The following is a 27997-nucleotide window of genomic DNA, read 5'->3' as shown; positions in this document are numbered from 1 at the left end:
TATAGGGCTGTGGACATACCATCCGTCTATAGGGCTGTGGACATACCATCCGTCTATAGGGCTGTGGACATACCATCCGTCTATAGGGCTGTGGACATACCACCCGTCTATAGGGCTGTGGACATACCACCCGTCTATAGGGCTGTGGACATACCACCCGTCTATAGGGCTGTGGACATACCATCCGTCTATAGGGCTGTGGACATACCACCCGTCTATAGGGCTGTGGACATACCACCCGTCTATAGGGCTGTGGACATACCATCCGTCTATAGGGCTGTGGACATACCATCCGTCTATAGGGCTGTGGACATACCATCCGTCTATAGGGCTGTGGACATACCACCCGTCTATAGGGCTGTGGACATACCATCCGTCTATAGGGCTGTGGACATACCATCCGTCTATAGGGCTGTGGACATACCACCCGTCTATAGGGCTGTGGACATACCATCCGTCTATAGGGCTGTGGACATACCACCCGTCTATAGGGCTGTGGACATACCATCCGTCTATAGGGCTGTGGACATACCATCCGTCTATAGGGCTGTGGACATACCATCCGTCTATAGGGCTGTGGACATACCATCCAGCATGATGATGACGATGACAATGACAATTTTGATGATGATAAAGTGCTGTTGAATGATAAACACAGATTGTGCGCAAAAGAGGCTAAAGTCATATTTGTAATGTTAAAGTTTGTGAGAAAAATGTTCGTACTCAGGGCATCATTGGGAATGAGTCCCTGGTCACAATTGGGCTACCATGAGTAAATAAAAGTAAAAAAAAATATATATAAGAGTCTTAATTTAGATTAGCAGTGAGCATCCAGTGGTTTCCCCCAAATCATCCAAATGAGTCCCTCACAGCAGGCTTCTCCCCCAGTGAGACTGACCCATAATCTCATCAGGGCACTTAGCAAACATATTGTCATCTCCAAGGGAACCAAACTAATTATAGTAACTAATCCTTAACTTATCCAGAACTGGTGTAGCGCAATTAGTGTGTAGGTCATGTTGTGTCTCTTTGTTTTTATTCATTTTAAATTTTAAATTTAACTTTTATTTAAGGCAAATCAGTTAAGAACAAATTCTTATTTACAATGACGACCTACTAGAAGGCAAAAGGCCTCCTGTGGAGACGGGGAGCGACCCAGGACATGTGTGTTTTGGGGACCTTTAACAGAATGTGACTGGCAGAACGGATGTTGTATTTTTAGGATGAGGGCTGCAGTAGGTATCTTAGATAGGGGGGAGTGAGGCCTAAGAGGGTTTTTGTTAACAATAGCTGGTGCGCAATCTAATATTAAGGAAGTCTCGAGGTTCTGCTCGCTTGAGTTAGAATACCTTATAAACTGTAGACCATACCAAGAGAGTTTCATCTATATTTTTTTGTATCTGTCTATTTACCACCACAAACTGATGCTGGCACTAAGACCGCGCTGAACGAGCTGTGTAGGGCAATAAGCAAACAAGAAAATGCTCATCCAGAGGCGTTGCTCCTAGTGGGCGGTGATTTTAATGCAGGGAAACTGAAATCCGTTTTACCTCATTTCTAACAGCGTGTGCACCTAGAAGCAAAGAAACTCTACATCTCCTTTACTCTATACACAGAAATGCATACAAAGCTCTCCCTCGGCCTCCATTTGGCAAATCTGACCATAACTCTATCCTCCTGATTACTGCTTAAAAGCAAAAACTCAAACAGGAAGTACCAGTGACGCGCCCTATACGGAAGTGGTCCGATGAAGTGGACGCTAACCTACAGGACTGTTTCACTAGCACAGACTGGAATATGTTCCGGGATTCATCCGATGGCATTGAGAAGTTTACTACATCAGTCACCGGCTTCATTAAAAAGTGCATCAACGACGTCGTCCACACAGTGACCGTAAGTACATATCCCAACCAGAAGCCATGGATTACATGCAACATCCACACTGAACTAAAGTCTAGAGCTGCCGCTTTCAAGGAGCGGGACACTAATCTGTAAGCTTATAAGAAATCCAGCTATGACCTCCGACGATCCATCAAAGAGGCAAAGCGTCAGTAGAGGACTAAGCCTGAACCCTACTAAGTCGGATCGGACACTCGTCAGATGTGGCAGGGCTTGCAGACTGTCATGGATTTCAAAGGGAAACCCACACGCAAGCTGCCCAGTGACGTGACCCTACCAGATGAGCTAAATGCCTTCTATGCTCGCTTCAAGGTAAGCAACACTGAATCATGCATGAGAGCACCAGCTGTTCCAGACGACTTTGTGATCACGCACTCTGTAGCCGATGTGAGTAAGACCTTTAAACAGGTTAACATTCACAAGGCCGCAGGACCAGACGGATTACCAGGACGCATACACAGAGCATGCGCTGACCTCTCCCTGACGCAGTCTGTAATACCTACATGTTTTAAGTAGACCGTCATTGTCCCTGTGCCCAAGAACGCCTGTCTAAATTACTATCACCCCATAGCACTCACATTTGTAGCCATGAAATGCTTTGAATGGCTAGTCATGACTCACATCAACACCATCATGCCAGACACCCTGGACCCACTCCAATTTGCATAGCCCCCAACAGATCCACAGATGACAAAATCTCTATTGCACTCCACAATGCCCTCTCCCACCTGGACAAGAGGAACACCTATGTGAGAATGCTATTAATTGACTACAGCTCAGTGTTCAATTCATCACTCTAACTAAGCTCATTACTAAGCTAAGGACCCTGGGACTGAACACCTCCTTCTGCAACTGGATCCTGGACTTCTTGACCAACCGCCCCCAGGTGGTGAGAGTAGGCAACAACACATCCGTCATGCTGACCCTCAACACGGGGCCCCTCAGGGGTGCCTGCTTAGTCGCTTCCGGTACTCCCTGTTCACCCACGACTGCGTGGCCACGCACAACTCTGACGCGACTGTAGTAAGCCTGATCACCAATGACGATGAGACAGCCTATAGGGAAGAGGTCAGAGACCTGGCAGTGTGGTGCCAGGACAACAACCTTTCCCTCAATGTCAGCAAGGCAAAGGAGCTGATCGTGGACTACAGGAAACTGAGGGCCGAGCACGCCCTCATCCACATTGACAGGGCTGTAGTGGAGCGGGTTGAGAGATTCAAGTTCCTCGGTGTCCACATCACTAAGGATCTATCATGGTCCACACACACCAACACAATCGTGAAGAGGGCACGATAACACCTCTTCCCTTTCAGGATTCTGTAAAGATTTGGCATGGGCCCTCAGATCCGCAAAAATGTATACAGCTGCACCATTGAGAGCATCTTGACTGGCTGCATCACCGCTTGGTATGGCAACTGCTTGGCATCCGACCGCAAGGCACTACAGAGGGTAGTACGTACGGCCCAGTACATAACTGGGCCTGTGCTCACTGTCATAGCACACGGCACCAAGTCTGGAACCAACAGGACCCTGAACAGCTTCTACCTGCAAGCCATAAGACTGATAAATAGTTAGTCCAGGTAGCTATTTGGTTAACAATTTAACTATCTGCTACTGTTTATTATCTATCCTGTTGCCTAGTCACTTTATTGTCAGTTATATGTACATGTCTGCCTCAACTACCTCGTACCCCTCGACTCAGCACTGGTATCCCGTGTATATAGTATTTATTATTACTTTTATTATTATGTGTTATTGCTTTTCTATTATTTCTCTATTTTCTTTCTCTCTGCATTGTTGGGAAGGGCGCCATAATTAAGCATTTCACTGTTAGTCCACACCTGTTGTTTATGAAGCATGTGACAAATAAAATTGTATTTGATTTGACTTGAGGTTCAGAAAGCCATTAATGACTGACAGCGAGGGACTGATGAGGACACACTACTTTAGTTTGTGTGATTGACCTTAGACGTGTCTGTTGTCTGCAGACATTTCTGTTCAGGCTGTAATATTGACAGGATACATTAATGCTTTTAAGTGCATTCTGCCTTATTCAGACATATTGAGTCATTTGACACAAATAGAGAAAATGCACTGCAGGGAACTGTCTGGTGGTTTCAACAGATTAAAGATGGATGAAACTAAGATGAAAAGTAAACCGATGAACGATAGAGGCCCACCCACAACCAAATTGGAGAATGTCCCCCTAATAAAGCACAAGATGGAGAAATATGCTCTTTGTAAAAAATGGATCAATTAGCTGCCATAATTCAGTTGCTCATTGGTTTAAATGTTTTGTGGTCTTTCCTAGACGCTGGGAGGGCGGCGACCCCGGAGTATCCAATCAGAAGACGCCTACCACCATCCTCCTGACCCCGGACAGGAAGTTCCATAGTTTTGGCTACGCAGCACGTGACTTTTACCATGACCTGGATCCATCCGAGTCCAGGCACTGGCTCTACCTGGAGAAGTTCAAAATGAAACTCCACACCACTGCGGTAAAGACATATACACACACACACACACACACACACACACACATACATACATAAAAATACACAAACGAACACACACCCTTCCCTTATTACTCTGTGTCTGCCCTTGTGCAGGGCTGGCAGCTTGGCTGCCCTGAGCTGACTTTGCAGCAAGCTCTTGAAGTTCTGTGTTCTGTGCCAAGTAGGAGGTAACACAGCCAGTAACTGTTGGCTCAGGCTAGTGTTATTGCACATATTTCACCATAGAATTATGAATGGACATGATTTGGATAAGGCTATTCAAGTATGTTGGCTCAATCTGTCTTAGTGTTTATCAGTAGATGGCTGTATGGTGTTTCAATTAAAATATTACGATAACATGGAACTTTTGTTTTCTCTGTCATCGTTTCTTTCCCCCAATCAGAATCTCTCCATAGACACAGAACTCCATGCAGCCAATGGAAAGAGAGTAAAAGCTATTGATATTTTTGCATACGCTCTGGCGTTCTTCAAGGAGCAAGCACTTAAGGTAAAGTATTAACAGGTTCTACTGCACGGTGTATCTTTTATGCAAAACAATACACTGAGTGTACAAAACATTAGGAACACCTTCCTAATATTGAGTTGCACCCCCCTTTTGCCCTCAGAACAGCCTCAATTCATCAGGGCATGGACTCTACAAGGTGTTGAAAGCGTTCCACAGGGATGCTGGCCCATGTTGATTCCAATGCTTCCCACAGTTGTGTCAAGTTGGCTGGATGTCCTTTGGGTGGTGGACCATTCTTGATGCACACGGGAAACTGTTGAGCGTGAGAAACCCAGCAGTGTTGCAGTTCTTGACAAACTCAAACCGGTGCACCTGGCACCTACTGCCATACCCCGTTCACCCTCTGAATGGCACACATACACACACATTGCCCATTCACCCTCTGAATGGCACACATACACAATACATGTCTCAATTGTCTCAAGGCTTAGCAATTCTTATCTAACCTGTCTCCTCCCCTTCATCTACACTGATTGAAGCTGATTTAACTAGTGACATCAATAAGGGATCATAGCTTAGCTCATGTTTTGTACACTCAGTGTATATTGAATACATGTATCTGTTATGAATTAGAAATAGCTCTTAATACTCAGTGATAGTGCTGATGTTATGGTCGGTCAGGGTAAAGAGATACCATGTTTAATGTGATCCCGTGCAGGAGTTAAGTGACCAGGCGGGTGCAGAGTTTGACAACACAAACATCAGATGGGTCATCACAGTGCCAGCCATCTGGAAAATGCCAGCCAAGCAGTTCATGAGGGAGGCAGCCTACAAGGTGGGTGGGCCCCTGTCAATCAACACACGTCCATGTGCACTCGCATGCAATCACACAGAGAGGCACGTACGCTCATGCATATACACACACAGACACACAGTCAAACGTTCAATTCGAAGAACTGGTCTGTCTGCTGTAGTCTGCTCTCAACATTTCAAACCATCTATCCCCCTCAGTGTGAATGATGCTTCCGCATAGTCTCACCACTAGCTCCTAAGAGGAAAGCCATCTGTCGTTTGACAAAGGTACTGCAGGTACTTGGGAAAGAAAGTGATGACGGGGCATGATTAGCTTTGCCGCTGCTGTGATGTCTTGCAGATAGGAGAGAGGTGGGTGGCTGCTCTGGAGCTGCAGTGGCAGACCACCCTCCTCCCTCTCTCCTGTATGGGGGCAGACAGACTGATCCACGACTGCGGTAGAGGAGAGGGAGGAGAGCTGGAGGAAGCCAATAGGGAAAGCGATTACTTCATCACTATGAGTCGTCCCAAGAGAGAGAGGATATGAGGATAGGACAGTGGGACAAGGGATAGCAGGTAGAGGGTGCATACTCAGGATGAGAATAGAGGAAGAGAATGAAGTGGCTATTGTGAGAATTCTCTATAGACTGTGAGAATAAATATTATGACAAATACCTTGGTACTACAGATCATTAGACAGTGTAGTGGAACTCCAGTGTATACTGTTCCACGATACAGACATGCCAGCTCACAGCATCACAGCATAGTAACACAAGCAGGGTTGTTTGTTTCCCCCCAGAAGAGAAGAGGGGTGGGAGGGAGCTGCAGAGCTGTATGATGAGTACATGGTAGTATAGGTGTGGTACTCTGTGTAGACTGTAGAGGAATGTCAGGGGAGAGGCCCGGAGGAATGGGTGTGTGCAGAGGGACAGGGGGACGGGGGTGGGGGGGGGTATAGTACATGAGAGAAGGTCAAATCCCACTGGGCAAAAACTGGTTGAATCAACGTTTCCAAGTCATTTCAACAACAAAAGTTATACTTGATGACGTTGGAACAACTTGGAAAACTGATTGGATTTGCAGAAAGTCATCAACGTAAGGGAAAATGTATGCACTCACTGGATAAGAGCATCTGCTAAATGATTTTTTTTTTTTTTTTTTTACCCAACTTCTAACCTAAATCCAATGACATGGCGACATGTTTTGTTGATTTCACATTGAATTCACGTTAGTTGACTCAAATGTGCAAATGTAAATCAAAACTAGACATTGAAATGACGTCTGAGCCCAGTGGAATGGGTGTGTCAGTCTGTCTGAGGCTGCAGCACCGGATAGAGACACCACCCTCCCCTCTGCAGTGAACAAAGATGATGGGCTGGGGAGAGAGAGGGAGAAGGGAGGGGGGAGAGAAATAGAGGGAGATGGCGAAGGAGATATGTGAGACGGAAAGGAGAGAGGCTTTTTAGATGGCTTGACCACTTGATATCTGCAGTGGAGATTGAGGTACAGTAAGAGGGGGAGGATGTTCGTGGGAGGGGGGGGCTGCATATCTGCAGTGACTCAGCATCCTCTGGCTTGATAATTTATTATTGGCACTGGGGGAAGCAGGCACACCTCTCCCTTACCCGCTCCTCCCTCTTCAACTTTCCTCCTCCCTCTCCTCCGCTCCTTCACCACAACATGCAGATCTCACAGAGCGGAGAGATGTGATGCAATGCTCAGATTTTATACTTAGTCTGTCTTTTTCTGTGTGTATTGTGGATAGAAACACATACCAGCCTGCACAGCATGTGTTCATTGATTGGTTTCCATTGTTCTGTTGATCGATAGGTCTCCATTGTCTCTGTTGTTCGATAGGTCTCCATTGTTCTGTTGATCGATAGGTCTCATTTGTCTCTGTTGTTCGATAGGTCTCCATTGTTCTGTTGATTGATAGGTCTCCATTGTTCTGTTGATTGATAGGTCTCCATTGTTCTGTTGATTGATAGGTCTCCAGTGTTCTGTTGATCGATAGGTCTTCATTGTTCTGCTGATCTATAGGTCTCCATTGTTCTGTTGATTGATAGGTCTCCATTGTTCTGTTAATCGATAGGTCTCATTTGTCTCTGTTGTTCGATAGGTTTCCATTATTGTGTTAATCGATAGGTCTCCATTGTTCTGTTAATCGATAGGTCTCCATTGTTCTGTTGATCGATAGGTCTCCATTGTTCTGTTGATCGATAGGTCTCCATTGTTCTGTTGATCGATATTTCTCCTTTATATTGTTGATCGATACGTCTCCATTGTTCTGTTGATTGATAGGTCTCCATTGTTCTGTTGATTGATAGGTCTCCATTGTTCTGTTGATCGATAGGTCTCCTTTATATTGTTGATCGATAGGTCTCCATTGTTCTGTTGATCGATAGTTCTCCATTGTTCTGTTGATTGATAGGTCTCCATTGGTCTGTTGATCGATAGGTTTCCATTATTCTGTTAATCGATAGGTCTCCATTGTTCTGTTGATCGATAGATCTCCATTGTTCTGTTGAACGATAGGTCTCTATTGTTCTGTTGATCGATAGGTCTCCATTGTTCGGTTGATCGATAGCTCTCCATTGTTCGGTTGATCGATAGCTCTCCATTGTTCGGTTGATCGATAGGTCTCCTTTATATTGTTGATCGATAGGTCTCCATTGTTCTGTTGATCGATAGGTCTCCATTTTCTGTTGATCGATAGGTCTCCATTGTTCTGTTGATCTATAGGTCTCCATTGGTCTGTTGATCGATAGGTCTCCTTTATATTGTTGATCGATAGGTCTCCTTTATATTGTTGATCGATAGGTTTCCATTGTTCTGTTGATCGATAGGTCTCCTTTATATTGTTGATCGATAGGTCTCCATTGTTCTGTTGATCGATAGGTCTCCATTGTTCTGTTGATCGATAGGTCTCCATTGTTCGGTTGATCGATAGGTCTCCTTTATATTGTTGATCGATAGGTCTCCATTGTTCTGTTGATTGATAGGTCTCCATTGGTCTGTTGATCGATAGGTCTCCATTGTTCTGTTGATCGATAGGTCTCCTTTATATTGTTGATCGATAGGTCTCCATTGGTCTGTTGATCGATAGGTCTCCATTGTTCTGTTGATCGATAGGTCTCATTTGTCTCTGATGTTCGAATGCTGCAAAATCAGTGGTTGCTTGAGGAAATGTAATAGCTTTTGGAAATGTCTTTTATGTTTGGATCGCATGATTTATCACTGAGTATTTTCCTGTTCAAATCTGTGGCTTGCCCAGATCCCCATACTTTCCTTAAAGCTATTTATCATTTAGTAGTGAATTAGATTATTTTATATTAATTGTGGTTGTGTTAAATGGTTCCAGCTGTAGATGGTATTTACACAGTATTGTATAAGTGTATGTAGACAGTATATTTGCTTTTACAAAATGTATGATTTGAGTACTGATGGCCATATTGTCTTACTTCCTATTTGGAGGTATCTTGAATCCTTAGCATACCCTGAATACTTAGCAATGAGGGTTGACCACAGCAACTTACTAGGACAGTTATTCACAATGCTCGTTTTATTGGGGTCCTGTTAAGGAAAAAGCAGATGTCCTGTATTTCCTGTCTGTGCTCTGCCTTCCTCTAGGCTGGTCTGGTTCCCCGTGACATCCCAGAGCAGCTGATCATCGCCCTTGAGCCTGAGGCAGCCTCCATCTACTGCCGCAAGCTCCGCCTCCACCAGATGATTGACATTGGCACCAAGAACACCCAGAATGGTTTCAGCCCCACTGAGAATGTGGGGGCAGGGATGACCCAGGGTAAATCCCACGATCCCACAGGCCAATAGCAATATGAGCATCACATTGAACATCCCAATAATGTACCGTAATAACATTTTGCATCCCCATGTGACAATTTCATACAGTATGTGCCTCTCAAATTAATATTGAACTATAGATTGGTTATTGGTTAACACTACAGTGATATTGTAGGTTTTTTATTGTGGTATTGTAAGTTTATGCTAATAGTCAAACAACCAGTGCCTACAATTAATCTTAAACATACATTTCCTTTCAACGGAAAAGATGTATGTGACAATATCCTCAGCCCTAACATCACTTTTATTGTCATATTCAGACACAAAAAAATGCATGGACAAATTTCTAATAGTCACACTCCCTGTCTATTTGCCTTTGCTTCTTTTTCCTAAAATTCCATTGAATACTATGGGAAAATTGGCCTATGTACTGTATATTTCAATTACGTTTTGTATTCAGGATGTAACATGGCAAATATACTGATATCTGATTGTACAGAAGGTCATTCAAACAGTAAATAATGCCACCTTAGAACTGGTCCATATTATCCAATGAAATCCAGTCTAATTTGACAGCATGCGAATCAGCAATAGCAAATGACTATAAACTCCCTCAAGCCTTTCCTCTCTCACTCATCATTCGTTTTTGTTTCGGGAAAGAGTTTGTTCTCCACAGATGATCTAAACCAGAGATTTAGAAGCTTAGTGCCCTTCAGTCCTATCTCTCTGCTATTGACTGGGGATATGACTGAATGCCACTCACAGTAGCATTCACTTGCATGCATGGCAATTATTCATCTCCCCTTTCTTTTAGTTCAACAACTCATCAGCAGGGGGAATGTGTATTACTGTAAGGGCTGTCTTCAGGAAAGGACCAAAATGCAGCAGAGTTAGTATTCATCCTTCAATTTAATTGGAAAGACCACTATACAAAAACAAGGAAACTGACAGCCAACAGTCCTGTCAGGTGCAACCACACTAAACAAGAAACAATTACCCACAAAACCCAAAGGAAAAACATGCTCCTTATGTGTGACTCCCAATCAGCAGCAACGAGCTTCAGCTGTGCCTGATTGGGAGCCACACACATGGCCCAAAACAAAGAAATACCAAAACATAGAAAAAGGAACATAGAACGCCCACCCAATGTAACACCCTGGCCTAACCAAAATAAAGAACAAAAAACCCCTCTCTATGGCCAGGGCGTTACAGTACCCCCCCCCCCAAAGGTGCGGACTCCGGCCGCAAAACCTGACTCTGAAGGGGAGGGTCCGGGTGGGCCTTCTTACGGCGGCGGCTCAGGTGCGGGACGTGGCCTCTGCTCCACCCTTGACGTCACCCTCTTATGTGGCGCACCTGGCCGCGCCGAAGGTCTGGTGGGCGACGCTGACTGCGCCCGGCTGGCGACCGGCGATGGTTGCGCCCGGCTGGCGGGCAACCCTGGCTGCGCCCGGCTGGCGGGCGTCCCTGGCCACTCTGGCAGTTCAGGGCAGTCTGGCCACTCTGGCAGTTCAGGGCAGTCTGGCCACTCCGGCAGTTCAGGGCAGTCTGGCCACTCCGGCAGTTCAGGGCAGTCTGGCCACTCCGGCAGTTCAGGGCAGTCTGGCCACTCCGGCAGTTCAGGGCAGTCTGGCCTCTCTGTTGACTGGCGGGCAGCTCTGACGACTGTTGACTGGCGGGCAGCTCTGACGACTGTTGACTGGCGGGCAGCTCTGGACAGGTGAGACCCACTGGAGGCCTAGTCCTGGGAGGTGGCACAGGACAGACCAGGATGGGGAGACCCACTGGAGGCCTAGTCCTGGGAGGTGGCACAGGATGGACCAGGATGGGGAGACCCACTGGAGGCCTGGTCCTGGGAGGTGGCACAGGATGGACCAGGATGGGGAGACCCACTGGAGGCCTGGTCCGAGGAGGAGGCACAGGATAAACCGGGCTGTGGGGGAGCACTGGAGTTCTGGTACAGACACTCTTTACCCACACTCCAGGCTGAATGCCCACTTTGGCCCGGCACGGGCGGAGAGCAGGCATTGGGCGAATTGGACCCTCCCAGCGCTCTGGAAACACAGTGCGCAACGCCGGCGCAGGATAACCTGGACCGAGGAGGCGCACTGGAGACCAGACGCGCTGAGCTGGCACCATCCGCCCTGGCTCGATGCCTGCACTCGCATGGCACTTGCGGGGGGCTGGTATGTAGCGCACCGGGCTTTGAACGCGCACTGGGTACACCGTGCGCTCCACAGCATAACACGGTGTCTTACCAGTACCACGCTGCTTCCGGTAAACACGGGGAGTTGGCTTAGGTCTACCACCTGACTCCAACCAATCTCCCCGTGTGCCCCCCCCAAAAAAAATTGTGGGGCTGCCTCCCGTGTCCGTTGCGCTCCCTCTCCTCATACCAGCGCCCCTCAGCTCTCGCCGCCTCGATCTCCCACTGTGGGCGGCGATAATCCCCAGCTTGAGTCCATGGTCCTTTCCCGTCCAGGATTTCCTCCCAAGTCCATGACTCCAGATAGCTTTTCTCCTGGTGCCTCTCCTTGTGCTGCTCCTTCCTCTGCTGCTTGGTCCGTTGTTGGTGGGTAATTCTGTAAGGGCTGTCTTCAGGAAAGGACCAAAATGCAGCAGAGTTAGTATTCATCCTTCAATTTAATTGGAAAGACCACTATACAAAAACAAAAACAAGGAAACTGACAGCCAACAGTCCTGTCAGGTGCAACCACACTAAACAAGAAACAATTACCCACAAAACCCAAAGGAAAAACATGCTCCTTATGTGTGACTCCCAATCAGCAGCAACGAGCTTCAGCTGTGCCTGATTGGGAGCCACACACATGGCCCAAAACAAAGAAATACCAAAACATAGAAAAAGGAACATAGAACGCCCACCCATTGTAACACCCTGGCCTAACCAAAATAAAGAACAAAAAACCCCTCTCTATGGCCAGGGCGTTACAATTACACCTATGTTGGTTCAATTGACGTCATGCCCGTAGGGGGCACAGGGGCACGTTCCCCCTCAGATTTGTCCTGTTTAGAAATTAAAAATATTATTTTCTTATTTTTTTCTTCTCTGTAATACTACTAGCAACCTAGCAATTTTATGAAGTTGGCTTTAGCTAGCCTGGATAAATTCCCAGTCTCTCAACCTCATAACTACTGCATTTCAGGCTATCTATCAATCAAGTCTTAGCTGGCATGCACACAAAAAAGCAAGCAATTACGAAACGTACTGAATAAGACTCACAATCCTTTCAATCCTTTACCCAGAATTTAGCAGAGATGCAGATTAAAAAAATAACCACCAGTCCTGTAAAAAAAATAACCACCAGTCCTTTATTTAAAAAAAACACCAGTTAGGAGGATACAGACAGCTACATTTTTGGGGTTCATGACACCCCTGATTGAATCCATTCTTCCAGTTGTCTGTGACCCTGGTGAGAAGCTGACATTTATCCAAGGTGTCAATTCAAACTATATGCTCCAGTTCTTGAATGCCAAGTATTTTATGACAAACTGCTACAAGACCATGGTGCTTGCCTACGGACCTGTGAGGGGAACGGCACCTCCGTACCTTCAGGCTCTGATCAGGCCCTACACCCAAACAAGGGCACTGTGTTCATCCACCTCTGGCCTGCTGGCCACCCTACCTCTGCGGAAGCACAGTTCCCGCTCAAAACTGTTCGCTGCTCTGGCACCCCAATTGTGGAACAAGCTCCCTCACGACGCCAGGACAGCGGAGTCAATCACCACCTTCCGGAGACACCTGAAACCCCACCTCTTTAAGGAATACCTGGGATAGGATATAGTAATCCTCCTAACCCCCCCCCCCCCCCCCCAAAAAAAAGATATAGATGTGGTTGTTCCACTGGATATGATTCGCCCACACATTCAGTAGGGGAAACCCTGTAAGACAACAGTGTACATGGTATACTGTCTTTAATAAGAACTGAGATGAGAGATGATTTACTGTACTGTATAGACAATTATTGTTGATTCTGAATACTCAGTGCAACATAACGAAAACAGTATTCGCTCTGTAGCTGGACACTTGTTGCCTTGGGGTTCTTGGATGAAGATCATTACATTGATGGAATGGTCATTGCCTCTCTCATGGTTTACAATGCTCTAACCGCATGCTGTAACACAGCTGAAGGCTATTGGTGTCTCTTTGGAGCAGATGTGTTCCTATGTTTTTCCTTTATAGACTCTGTAATGGCATGTTTCAGGCTGTGTCTGGTCAGCTTATGTCACGGGTGTCGTATGAATGAGACCAAGGAGCAGCGTGTGTATCGTTCCACATTTTATTTTAACTGTGAAACTATGCAAGACATACAAATAAACTACTAAACAAAATAACAAACCGTGACAAAGTGGTGCAACATACACTACCTCAAAATAATCTCCCACAAACCCAGGTGGAAAAAACAACTACTAAATATGATCCCCAATTAGAGACAACGATGACCAGCTGCCTCTAATTGGAGATCATCCCCCAAAAAAAACAACATAGAAAAACAGAAACTAGAACCACACAACATAGAAAATATAAGCTAGACAAACCCACTGTCACGCCCTGACCTACTCTACCATAGAAAATAAAAGCTTTCTATGGTCAGGACGTGACACTTATGAACATACTGTAAGACTAGCAGAGTTTGAATGTTTCCTGTATATCTCTACATTCCTGTAAAATGCTTAGTTGTGCAAAATGGTGCTCAAAGTGTCCCAAGGCCATATACAGGATTTCAGAACTAGTGAGGTCAATGTAGAGCCATCCAACGGATATATCTTTTACTAATAATAATTATGGAATATTAAGTTGGTTTGAAATAAACCCTGTGATGAATAGTCAGATTGTGTGTAGGCCTAGCGCCTTGCCTCCAGTAGCAATGCAGAGGTCAGAGAGAGGTTGGAAAAAAAGAAGAGGGCGCAAGTCAATATCCCCAAGTCTAATGCTGGGGTTTCCAACAGGATGTTACAACTCTTTTTGTGTTGAAAGAGAAGTGTACTCTCTGTCCAGCTGCTACTGTTTCCTCCTTACATTAACTTTCCCATAATGGCTGCTCCTTTACTCGAGCAACTTCCACCATCGCTAACTCACAACATTCTCACAGCGTTCCTGGAAGGTTATTTCTTAATTCTGTTGTCTGTGTTTTGACATGTTGATGGAAGAGGTAATGGTGACATAGATAGACCCCACTCTGACGCCTTCATGAGAACTGATAGGAGTAGGAAATTCCTCCTTCCCCTTTGTGTTTCCTCTCTGTTGGAGGAAATGTCCTTCTGACATCTTGATCGCTGTGGTCATGCTACTACTACTGTCTCTTCGTGTTTTCAGCCAGTGATTACAAGGTCCATATGTGATTAATCCCATCATTAGCCCATAAGTACTGATCATAAGAGCATTCTCCAGTTTTGAACATTGAGTGTAAAATGTCCTTGTTCTCTCATCCCTTTGCAGCTAACACATTTTTTTCCCTATGTAGGAAGAACATTTCATCAGCGACACACTGATAAAGCACAGTTTAATTATGAATACATGAATTGAAACACTAGAAACTGTCAACACAGAATCTCTGAGATGGGTACCTGCGGTTAAGCCATATTCTAGAGTTCTATCGCTGACTTCACATCTAGACATCATATAGCCCTATCATCCTGTTGCTTGACTTACATTGTATGACCCACACAGCTTCACCAAAGCGCTTTCACCCTTCTCACACTCGGTCATTCTCTTTCTGTCAATAACCAGCCAAGGAGCATGTCCGGAGCAAACGGCAGAGCCGCACCTTTTTGGTGGAAAATGTCATAGGGGAGCTTTGGTCGGAGTTGGAAGAAGGTAGAGTCTCTTTCTCTCTTTTACGCTTCTGTTTCTTTCTCCCTCCTTCCTCTCTCTACATTATTTGCTCTTGCTGTTTCTTATACTGCTGATCATGCATCGTGCTGGTTATTCACTACCCTAAAAAACAACGACATGCTTATTGAGTGGGAGGATCTTCTCTACTTAATATCATTCTAGTTTTTGCTTATAACCTCATGCTTTTACGGTCTAATCGATTACTTTTATCTACTAATCAAATGCTTCCTGTAGGTTTGGCTGGATGTTGACATGTCAGGGATCATATGGTTGTTTACATCAGTGGTTCCCAACCAGGGGTACTAGGACACCTGGGGGTACTTAGCCTATCCACAGGGGGTACTTGAAAAGACTTATGAGACCATAGGCTTACTGGTAAAATGCACATGAGGGGGTACTTCAGGGGTACTCCAGGCAGAGCTAAATTCAGTTGGTGCTACAGTAAGCAAAAAAGGTTGGGAATCACTGGTTTAAATGATCACATGGTGATTACTGACCACTGTGACAGTGTGGGCACGGTGATAATATAGGTTATTCACTGTATGAAAGGACTGAAATCCAGTATAGCAATTGGTTTGTCCTCTATCTCTCTCCTCCATGCCCCTGTTGTCCCAGTGTTATAGTAGCTACACTGTATCTAGGTCACCAGTACCCACTTGGGATTTTAGGGCTTGACAGTATCATGACTACTCGTGTTCAACATCCTCTGAGTGTGTCCCAAAAACAGAAGCTGCTTTTAGAGGAAAATGTTAGAAGTCATGCTTCAGAGGCACTATTGGCTACCGCTATAGTCTTCTGCCCCTTGTCCTCCAATGACGTTTCTCTCGCTCCGTGTCGCCAGGTGACCGCTATGTGGTGGTTGACTGTGGTGGCGGAACGGTTGACCTCACGGTCCATCAGATACAGCTCCCCGAGGGACATCTCAAGGAGCTCTATAAGGCCTCAGGTACAGAGACTGCTCAATGCTCATATAGCAGCTCTTGCTGTATGCATGTTACACTGAGATGGATCTAGGCAGTGTCCTCAACACAGCAACAATCACATTATTCTGGCTGTTATATTGCATTGTGGGGTGGATGCTTGGACTCCTAGACTAAAAAATACTTTCAAAGCAGAAGTCTAGCGGTGGGCTTAATCAGGGTCCATGCAACCAACTCTATGAGTTCTATGGACTCTTGAGTCATTTGAGCTGTTATTGACCGACACTCATTTTCGCCTTCTCAGGCGGTCCTTATGGCTCCATTGGTATTGACTATGAGTTTGAGAAGCTCCTGTGTAAGATCTTCGGGCCCGACTTCATCGACCAGTTTAAGATCAAGCGGCCGGCTGCCTGGGTGGATCTGATGATCGCGTTTGAGTCCAGGAAACGGGCGGCGGCCCCGGACAGGACCAACCCCCTGAACATCAACCTGCCCTTCTCCTTCATCGACTACTACAAGAAGTTCAGAGGTCACAGTGTGGAACACGCCCTGCGCAAGAGCAAGTGAGTGTGTGTGTGTGATTAGGGAGAAGAGTTAGAGGATTGGTACGGGATACCGCGCACAGCGAAAGTCTAGAGCTCAATCAACTCCCTATTGAGTGAATACCCGATTACCCAAGCATGTGTCTGAATAATATGTCCTAGCTGTCAGATGTAATATACACTGAGTGTACAAAAAATAGGAACACCTGCTCTTTCCATGACATAGACTGACCAGTTGAATCCAGGTAAAAGCTATGATCCCTTATTGATGTCACATGTTAAATCCACTTCAACAGCCAGAAGCAGGTGAAAAAGGTAACTCAAATAACCAAATTCAACCAAGCTAATTTCTGATTCGAAATTGTTTGATTACAGAGGTAGCAAAACTGTACTTCAAATCTATGATACTGCCCCACTTAACATACCGCTTGACCAGTTGGGTCCAAGCTTGCTGTACAACATTAAAACCCATTCAGTCTGTCTACAAACAGGCTCTCAAAGTGCTTGATAGGAAGCCCAATAGCCATCATCACTGCTATATCCTCAGAAAGCATGAGCTCCTGAGTTGGGAAAATCTTGTGCAATACACTGACACATGTCTTGTATTCAAGATCCTAAATGGCCTGACTCTCCCTCGACATAGTACTTTTGTTAAACAGAAAACCCAAACCAATGGCAGAAGATCCACAAGGTCTGCCATGAAAGGTGACTGAATAGTTCCGTTAAGGAAAAGCACTTTTAGTCAATCTGCTTTCTCTGTGAGAGCTTCCCATGTCGGGAATACACTTCCATCAGACACGCACAACTGCACCACCTATCACACCTTCACAAAAAACATGAAGACATGGCTAAAGGCCAATCAGACTTGTGAACATAATCTCTAGCTGTGTATTGCCGCTTTCCATGTTGTCTGTAGCTTGTGAGATGTGGAAACACTGTTGCTTTTATATATTTTGTTTTGTTGCTTTTTGTGTTATGTTCCTTTGTCTGTGTGCTACGTGTTGCTTGTTCTATGTTGCTCTGCATGTGCTCACTGCTCATTGTTTGTCTATATTGTTATTTTAATTGTTTTTAATAACCTGCCCAGGGACTGCGGTGGAAAATTAGCCGGCTGGCTAAACCGGGACATTTACTGAAACCTTGATTAATGTGCACTGTCCCTGTAAAAATAAACTAAAAAATAAACTCAGTGTAGATAATGGCGAGGAGACAAGGGATAGCAGGTAGAGGGGTGGTTAAAGAAGGATTTTTAAGCTCATTCTTAGGAAGAAGCTCGTTATTAGGAAGTTATGTTTTGTACACTCAGTGCATGTTTACTTGGTGTATGTATCCATGTGAATACACACAAGCTTTCTCTGCACAGATTTCAATTCCATTGCCCAAACATTTAATGACCAACTTGCGACATATTACCATATATTTTCCATTATATACCAGGGAATTCAGAATTCACTGCCTTTCCCCCTCCACTACCTCACAGTCAGCTCATTAAGAGACAGCAGGCGCCTCTATACTCAGCCAGACTAGAGAGTGATATCAGAGTGATACAGGGTCTTTATGTAAACAAGCTTTATTTGAATGTTATTCAGTCATTTTTTGTGAATTGAAGTGCACAAAACTGCACCAAACATTTTATTAAGGTAAAACTACTACTGTCCATACTACAGTGTGTAGGCAGGAAGAAAGCATTTCAGACTTGTGTCTTGGCTGAAATAATTTGAACTGAATGAACCTGAGTGAGAGTACTTAGTCAGCTACTTTCACTAGTCTAGTGTAATGTACATATACTAGACTAGTATCTCACTTTGATACCACCCTGTAGTCTGGGTGTTATGTCTTGCATGAGTTATTAAACTCATGGGACCCTTAAAGACATTCAGATTCCCGAAACCTGAGCCTCCAGCAGTCCTGTGGGTCCTCTGACTCACAGTCATAACTGTAAATAATTTAGTCTGTCTCACTCTGCTTGAGAAGCCTTTGTGTGAAAGAGTATGTGTATGTGTGCACTTGCAAGCACACACTCTCACAAACACCTGGGAGAACACTCAAACGATACCAGATGGATTCTATACACTCCTATAAGATATGTTATATGGGCTCCCGAGTGGTCAGCGGTCTAAGGCACTGCATCTCAGTGCTAGAGGTGTCACTACAGACCCTGGTTCGATTCCAGGCTGTATCACAATCGGCTGTGATTGGGAGTCCCATAGGGCGGTCCACAATTATCCCAGCGTCATCCGGGTTAGGGTTTGGCCAGGGTAGGCCGTCATTGTAAATAAGAATTTGTTCTTAACTGATTTTCCTAGTTAAATAAAGGTTAAATAAAATGTTGCAACAAGAGCAGAGTGAGGGGAAGGAGTATACAGTACATATAAAAAAAACACTGGTCTCATGAAAGAAACTCACGTGAGCTACTGTATTGAGGCAGACACCACTTATCCATTGTTCTCCTACAGACATAAATGTAACCCACCAACTCAATTTGGGTCTTATCTAGCAACATTTTAAATTGTGTTTTTTTACATTGGATAAAAGAAGAGACTCAGATCCACAACATGGTATATCACACATTGCATTTGAGGAACAACGGGAAAGTAATTCTGCTTTGAAAGTTGATAAAGCTGTAACCCCACCTTTGAGAAGATGGCCCTTGAATGTTTTCCTACTTGAGAGCTCGTCTTTGTCTAAACCCCTTCAGCATCGTTCACACCCTCTTAAGTCTTGGCCTCGTATGGGAATCCGGAGATAGATGGGGCTATGTGCTAAACAGTGTGAGTAACCAACTAGCTAGCTAACATTAGTCTATAACTAGCAATGCAAATGGTTTTCTGAGATACAAATAATATTACAACACAGCGAGCCAGCAAACGAACGTTGGCTAGCTAGCTAACAGTGTGCTTTCACTTCCAATTAAAACGACTTTCTGACTAAATTAGAAACTTATAATATCTGACTCTTTCCCATATACATTGATGAACGGTTGTTTGGCCTGTTGTGTCAAGTCACTCCGGTTCACACTGACGGTGTACAGAAAGTAGTCCGACACAACTTTTTCCCACTGAAATTCAGGGCAGCAATGTTGTTGAGAGCAGTAGCAACACTTTTTCAGTTCTCCTTGGCTAACATATCTTTCATAAAAGCCGCAGTAGCACACATGTTCAAATGTCTCTCCTGTGAAGTAGTGACATGCGACATATGTCCAGCTTCCTGAAACGGGTCACCAATATATTCCATAGAGAGCTCACTGTGTTAAATCTCCATATAGATAATATACCAAGCACAAGAGGTTAAACGTAGTGGAAGACACAGCGATTTCCTTATATCCATTCAGGGGACTGTTAAAAAAAAAAAAAGGTTTTGTTTCCTTTGTTGCTTTTACAGTAGCCTACCAATCTACTGGTAATTAGAGCAGGGTCAATAATGGCATGCTTATCTCTCCTCTCTTGTCTCTGCAGTGTGGACTTTGTGAAGTGGTCCTCCCAGGGCATGCTGAGAATGAACCCTGATGCCATGAATGCCCTCTTCAAGCCCACAATAGACCACATCATTCAGCACCTCAGTGAGTAGCAGCTCCTACTAATACAAAACCCTTTTTTTAAACACTGAGGGACTACATATACTGTACAGTATACCAGTAGTATCGGAGAGATGTAGCCTGTGATGATTATACAGTAGGAAGCTGTCCATATGTTTGCCTGCAAGGGTTGATACCTGAAAGGCAAAGCAGCATGAGGGAAAGACTCAATGTGGAAATGGTATCAGTCATCCATTTTTATGAGCTGAGATTTCTGAACTTACATTCAAAATAGCTGATGTTCCCAATGTTTCCTTGTAACTCGCAAATCTTAGGTTTAGCAGTACTGCAGCCTATCTAATGCTAATCTAATCTATTGGCCTTTCTGCTGTCTTGAAAAATAGATATCTCAACTGACCTAGATGAATAAGGCATGATTATGTTTTCTGTTTGGATCATACAGTATGCATCTCCATACAGTATGTGAGCTGTCCACCCAGGCTTAATTGAAAGCATGCCCATCCAATTCCAAGCTCAAAGGAGTTCAGATCCCAAAGAGTCATTTGGGGAGTGCACACTGCACCCCTAAGGGTTCCTCTCACTGTACATTGAGCAGTCTTCCCAGTACTCCCACCTAGAATAAACCAACCTACTACAATAATGCATGCAGTGTTTTTGGACAGAGAGTAAGAAGTGGGTCACATTACTGAATTCCTAGAGTAAACAACTTGTTTGTTGAAGAGGTTTTTAATGGAGTTACTAATGGCATAACACATAGTCATCTGCTAATGCCTGCAGAAAATTGACATTTTAATAATACTTCACATACTGTAGAGTAGAACTCCTGCTGAATAACAACGCTCTTCCTTTCAGCTGACCTCTTTGATAAACCAGAGGTGTGTGACATCAAGTTCCTGTTCCTGGTGGGCGGCTTCGCTGAATCGCCGCTGCTGCAGCAGGCGGTGCAGAACATGCTGCATGGCCGCAGTCGCATCATCATCCCCCATGACGTGGGCCTCACCATCCTCAAGGGGGCTGTCCTCTTTGGCCTGGACCCCGGCGTCATCAAGGTGCGCCGCTCGCCCCTCACCTACGGCGTGGGCGTCCTCAACCGCTACATAGAGGGCAAGCACCCGCCCGACAAGATGCTGGTGAAGGACGGCACGCGCTGGTGCACTGATGTCTTCGACACCTTCATTGCGTGCGACCAGTCCGTGGCCCTGGGCGAAACGGTGAAGCGCAGCTACACGCCCGCCAAGCCCAGCCAGCAGGTCATCGTCATCCACATCTACTGCTCGGAGAAGGAACGCGTGTGCTTCATTAGCGAGCCGGGCGTGAGGAAGTGCGGCACTCTGCGGCTTGATGTGACCGGTACGGAAACCAGCGCCGCACGCCGTGAGATCCAGACGCACATGCAGTTCGGGGACACGGAGATCCGGGCCATGGCGGTGGACGTGGCCACCTCTCGTACTGTCAAGGCTAGCATCGATTTCCTCGCTCAGTAAATAGGGTGACAGAACCATAGGGTCAAAAGGTCCTAGGAAGTGAAACCTCCAGCAGCACAGCACACAATGAACCAGGGGACAGTGCCTAGAATGCTGTAGCAGTATATTGATCTTTAGGCCTGTTCATATTCCCTGTAGCATGATTAGTGCTAGTTTGTTTCTGCTTTAGCTAACTCCTTGGTCAGAAACAAACAAGCACTCAGGTTTTCTACCATCTGTGTATGTACTGTGTCTAGTCTTAAATGCAGGCTATATTGATGTGCTCTGCTCTAGAGATTTACAGATTTGCAGATATTACTACTGACACATGCAGCCTTGTTTCAGGTTCATTGTGTGTTATCTGTTGTTGTGTGCTGTAGCTGTTTTAGGTCATGGTAGATGGATACTGTAGTACTCCTCTTACAGTGACAACATCATGCTATGACATAATGCTGCACAAACCTCAGTGTCCTCTTCAACCCTGGCTCATGGGACCGTGTTTTCATAACTCCTATGATTATTAAGACATTTAAAACCGAACCCCTGGGGCTTCCATGAACATGCAGTTATACGGTGAGGGAAAAAAAGTATTTGATCCCCTGCTGATTTTGTACATTTGCCCACTGACAAAGAAATGATCAGTCTATAATTTTAATGGTAGGTTTATTTGAACAGTGAGAGACAGAATAACAACGAAAAAATCCAGAAAAACGCATGTCAAAAAATGTTATAAATTGATTTGCATTTTAATGAGGGAAATAAGTATTTGACCCCTCTGCAAAACATGACTTAGTACTTGGTGGCAAAACCCTTGTTGGCAATCACAGAGGTCAGACGTTTCTTGTAGTTGGCCAACAGGTTTGCATACATCTCAGGAGGGATTTTGTCCCACTCCTCTTTGCAGATCTTCTCCAAGTCATTAAGGTTTCGAGGCTGATGTTTGGCAACTCGAACCTTCAGCTCCCTCCACAGATGTTCTATTGGATTAAGGTCTGGAGACTGGCTAGGCCACTACAGGACCTTAATGTGCTTCTTCTTGAGCCACTCCTTTGTTGCCTTGGCCGTGTGTTTTGGGTCATTGTCATGCTGGAATACCCATCCACGACCCATTTTCAATGCCCTGGCTGAGGGAAGGAGGTTCTCACCCAAGAATTGACGGTACATGGCCCCGTCCATCATCCCTTTGATGCGGTGAAGTTGTCCTGTCCCCTTAGCAGAAAAACACCCCAAAGCATAATGTTTCCACCTCCATGTTTGACGGTGGGGATGGTGTTCTTGAGGTCATAGGCAGCATTCCTCCTCCTCCAAACACGGCGAGTTCAGTTGATGCCAAAGAGCTCCATTTTGGTCTCATCAGACCACAACACTTTCACCCAGTTGTCCTCTGAGTCATTCAGATGTTCATTGGCAAACTTCAGACGGGCATGTATATGTGCTTTCTGGAGCAGGGGACCTTGCGGGCTCTGCAGGATTTCAGTCCTTCACGGCGTAGTGTGTTACCAATTGTTTTCTTGGTGACTATGGTCCCAGCTGCCTTGAGATCATTGACAAGATCCTCCCGTGTAGTTCTGGGCTGATTCCTCACCGTTCTCATGATCATTGCAACTCCACGAGGTGAGATCTTGCATGGAGCCCCAGGCCGAGGGAGATTGAAAGTTATTTTGTGTTTCTTCCATTTGCGAATAATCGCACCAACTGTTGTCACCTTCTCACCAAGCTGCTTGGCGATGGTCTTGTAGCCCATTCCAGCCTTGTGTAGGTCTACAATCTTGTCCCTGACATCCTTGGAGAGCTCTTTGGTCTGGGCCATGGTGGAGAGTTTGGAGTCTGATTGATTGATTGCTTCTGTGGACAGGTGTCTTTTATACAGGTAACAAACTTAGATTAGGAGCAGTCCCTTTAAGAATGTGCTCCTAATCTCAGCTCGTTACCTGTATAAAAGACACCTGGGAACCAGAAATCTTTCTGATTGAGAGGGGGTCAAATACTTATTTCCCTCATTAAAATGCAAATCAATTTATAACATTTTTGACATGCGTTTTTCTGGATTTTTTTGTTGTTATTCTGTCTCTCACTGTTCAAATAAACCTACCATTAAAATTATAGACTGATTATTTCTTTGTCAGTGGGCAAACATACAAAATCAGCAGGGGATCAAATACTTTTTTCCCTCACTGTATACACTAGCATTCAGATACTTGACCTACTCATCAGACCAGAGTTTTGAGTCATGGTTGGAGACCACCTGAGATAACGAGGGAAGGCGGTAGTTCTCCAACAAAAACACTCCATTTGATCAGTTTTCAACAGTAAAACGTTACAGCAGGGGTGTCAAACTTATTCCACGGAGGGCCTAGTGTCTGCAGGTTTTTGTTTTTTCCTTTCAATTAAGACCTAGACAACCAGGTGAGGGCAGTTCCTTACTAATTGGTGACCTTAATTAATCAATCAAGTACAAGGGTGGAGCGAAATCCCGCAGACACTCGCCCCTCCGTGGAATAAGTTTGACACGTGCTTACCAGGATAGCTTTCGAATCTGTATTTATTTCTACCGTGTCCTGTGGTTAGGCCCAAGATGTCATAAAAAGGAGTTCTATTACCATACGAAAACAAACTTGGTGCATTAGCTTTAAAAATGTTCGGTCAAATTTAATCAGACAGTGTCCTATCCTGTCAACAATATATGTTTAATGGTTTATTGTGCACTGCAAACACATCTATGTGTTAGAAATATACAGAGACTAACAGCCACCTGTTTAGACACCAGGCTTGATTGTCAAGACATTCATTTCTCACAAACAACGTAAAAATCCACCTCACTGGTTAATATGTTGCGCTGATCCACAGCCAAATATAAATCCTTGAATGTGAAAAGTGGCAGACTTGACAATGCTGCTAGCTGAACCTACAAACTGATTTGAATATAACCATTGCCATGTGCTTTGTTGTTGCCTTCATTTGTTATGCTTATCATTCAACGGAGGACAAAAAGCCACTGAATTTCCTTTTTGAATATGTCAAATTCAGGAGATTTCTGTACAAGTGCAGGCCCTTAAAAAGGAAAGATTCAATTGAAAATATGTTTATTTCTGTAAATACAGTATTTAAATATTGTACAGATTTTTGGCGTTATTATTTTAGCAGGTTTAGAGCAGAGAGTGTGTGCTTTCACGCAGACACCTTATTTCATTATTCTCACCAGCCATGCATGGCATGTGTCAAGGCAGAATTTGAATGGCATATTCATCGACAATGAGTGAAAGTGAATGTTGCCTGTGTGTTGCTCTGCGATTGAAAAAAGAAACTTGAATACCTTTGCCCTTAAAACATGAGTGGTTATTGTTATGGAACATGGAGTTTCTTTGGGTTGGGAAAATCCTTTTTTTATTTTTTTATTAAATGTTTTTCTTGTTATTGGTAAGACAGGTACACATGGACAAGAAACAAGTGACAAGGCCAAACAGGACAAAGATTTACCCTCCCACCCCCCCTCCCACAGAACTTCCCTAACCCATAGTTTGATTAGTGGTTCACAGTAGCAGTCTACAGAGTCATACGCTGATGAAAGAGCAATTACGTTTCTTTCACTACAGATGTAGGATCTTCATTTGAAGATTATTTGGATTATTTGACAAATTGACTCAAATTAAGATCCTACATCTGCAGCCTCATGCGTACGTGCTACAGATATTTCCATGTGGGTAAATAATTTTGTTTGCTTTGTAACTGTGAATTTGTATTTAGTTTAGATTACATTTTTTTAATTGGTTTGGTTTATGAAAAACCTGTTTTCTACATTCAAATGATCGATAGTAAATCTTTGTTGGCTCTTTCTAACGACAGTAATTGCCAATTCAAAACTATCCTTCAACCACCTTGCAAATAATATAAAGTGACAGTTCCAAATCTCTGCCCTTGTCTCCCAAACAATAGTAATACAAGAGCAATAACACCTTGCAATTACAAGGTATTGTTCTTTACCACGATTTAACACAACCATTAAACATTTTTGTGCTGTGCTTCCATTTTTAATTTGCTTCAAGGCTGCAGCTACTGGAAGGTGCTGTTGAAAGTATTATCCCCTAAATCAAGTATTGACGGAAGGAAAGAAACAACAAAATAAAAACAACTTGATATATTTAAAGATTGTGAAAATCTATATCCTTGTTCAATGAAAAATAAAGATACAATTAATAGCTTTGCACTCTGGGGAAAAATGTTTATGGCCCAACATACAATAATATACACAAATGAATGCCTAACATAAGATGAGATGTCCGAACTATTCACCATATAGATACAATTCATATCTCTAGTCTTGATTCAAGACAGAGGTCATCTATTACTCACTAGTAACTGATGGTCACATTGTATTTGAATTTAGTCTGTTTCCTACAATAGCTGCAGTTCGTAGATGTAACAAGTTACAGCTCAGACGATGCATGATAACCTTACTTGAAGGTTTATGGTCTTTCTGCAGTGTTCCTCTGTGAGAACCCTACACTAAGGGGTTTAAAACTTATTTAAATTAGATCTTCACGGAAAACTCTGTGAATTTAGGTTGGTCTCCATTGATTTGTTGATGTGAAAAAGTGCACAAGCTTTGATCTATGATGCTGCCTATGGCGCTCTCCTGCAATGCACGTTTTGCATGATTAACTCTTTACGAATGGTGAGAAAACATCATTTCTAACAACACTTTTTTAGGTTTGAGGTTTAGGTGTGGCGATAATGTTACACCACCATGTGTGGAGAAAAGTGTGGCCTTTTCAACTCCAGATGCAACGACAAATGAACCATTAACTGTGAAGGAAACGTTTGTACATGTCCCAATCACTCATTCTCACAAACTGTTATCAGAGCAGATCTGTTCAATCTATGGAAAGCCCTGAAGTGCTTTCTCCATCCTAATAACTAATATCATATTAATCTATATGTCATGTTAATCTAGCTGCACCTTACCCATCCCCACCATTATATGGAGGTCAATGTATGACTACTAAGTTGAAGGAAATAAAAATACATAATTTTGTTTCTTTAATGTGTTTCTACTTTGATAAATACCATGTATTTTGTTCAGCCTCCAGTATATTGTAATGCACAAGATGCTGTATGTAGCTGCTTAGATGTATATTCAAAGCTATGTCAGAATTGTGTGTTTAGCTAAAGTTTGCATTGTATTTAGTTTATAATGCAGAAGAAGATGACAACTGGCACGCTAAAGAGAGTAAATATGTTGAATTATATAGTAATTTATGAATCTGGAGTTGAATGGGTGGATAGGCAATTAAGGAGCATAATTGTAGCTAGCTTCTGCATACCAAAATAGAAAGTGCTTAACTCTTAATCTAGATTTTACAATATTACAGGACATACAAGTTCACTGCTACTTGATTCTGTGCTTGTTGTAGAACAAGTGACTTCCCTATTCTGCCAAATTTGACACTCTTACTTAATGTTTCACAAATCACACATTTTTTTTCAGTTTATCTTTGGGTTGACGCACATGTGATTTTTATACTGTTGAGTTACAAGTCTCTTGCTCTTACCATTTTAACTCAAATGTGTTGTATCCACAGCCAAACTGTCATCCAATAAAATGTACGTGTATTTCAAAGAATATCTGACTATCTGTTGTTATTAGTTTCTGGTGTCATGACAGCCCGAGGGCATGCTGGTTTTATGACATACAGTACATGATACACATCAAAAACACATCTGGCAACCCTTCACACAAAAAATAACTGGAAGAAAGGCAGAAAACAGACAATATAATGCTTTTACATTTTGCAAGTGCAATGTCTATAACCAGTCAAATGTGTTTTATCACTAATATTGAAAACAACAGCTACAAAGTATTCTGCAAAAAATCGAAAGTTTGGAAATCCAATTCAAACTAATTTTATGTGTCTATGTATTCTATTCAGTGTTAGGAACATTTGGTGAGGAAAGTCCAACACAGCCACAGATATTTAAATGGGTGTGACCAATTTGGATCTGTGCCCTCGGGAGCCAAGAACGAGAATATCTGAAAAGCAACACTGCTCTCCAGTGGATATTTTTTAGAAACTACAGTACCCGAGACACGTAATAGCATTGAAATGATGGAATATCTTGTACTGTGCGTAGTGATACCCTGCTTCACCAGCTGTACCTGTTTTTGAGACAATTCCAACTCAGTGGTCTGTATCTCCAGGATAATAACAACTCTAAATTATTTCAAACTTTGG

At 43.9% G+C, this 27997-nt stretch overlaps 1 protein-coding gene across 1 annotated transcript in view; it reads left to right on the top strand.

Annotated features, from left to right (window-relative positions):
* LOC106576932 (heat shock 70 kDa protein 12A) overlaps window positions 1–27387 on the top strand; it is a 56470-nt gene extending 29083 nt beyond the window's left edge. The window contains exons 4-12 of the mRNA XM_014154471.3: window positions 4211–4397; window positions 4798–4902; window positions 5579–5695; window positions 9283–9454; window positions 15203–15289; window positions 16149–16253; window positions 16532–16790; window positions 20225–20328; window positions 21157–27387. Of these exons, the coding sequence (XP_014009946.1) occupies window positions 4211–4397; window positions 4798–4902; window positions 5579–5695; window positions 9283–9454; window positions 15203–15289; window positions 16149–16253; window positions 16532–16790; window positions 20225–20328; window positions 21157–21788 (1768 nt within the window). The 3' untranslated portion in view covers window positions 21789–27387. The remainder of the gene's footprint in view (window positions 1–4210; window positions 4398–4797; window positions 4903–5578; window positions 5696–9282; window positions 9455–15202; window positions 15290–16148; window positions 16254–16531; window positions 16791–20224; window positions 20329–21156) is intronic.
* The last annotated feature ends 610 nt before the right edge of the window (window positions 27388–27997 follow it).

Source organism: Salmo salar, chromosome 18, assembly GCF_965601325.2.
Source record: "Salmo salar chromosome 18, fSalSal1, whole genome shotgun sequence".
NCBI lineage: Eukaryota > Metazoa > Chordata > Actinopteri > Salmoniformes > Salmonidae > Salmo > Salmo salar.
The sequence above is the reverse complement of the archived record's forward strand: the minus strand, read 5'-3'. Positions and strand labels throughout refer to the sequence as shown.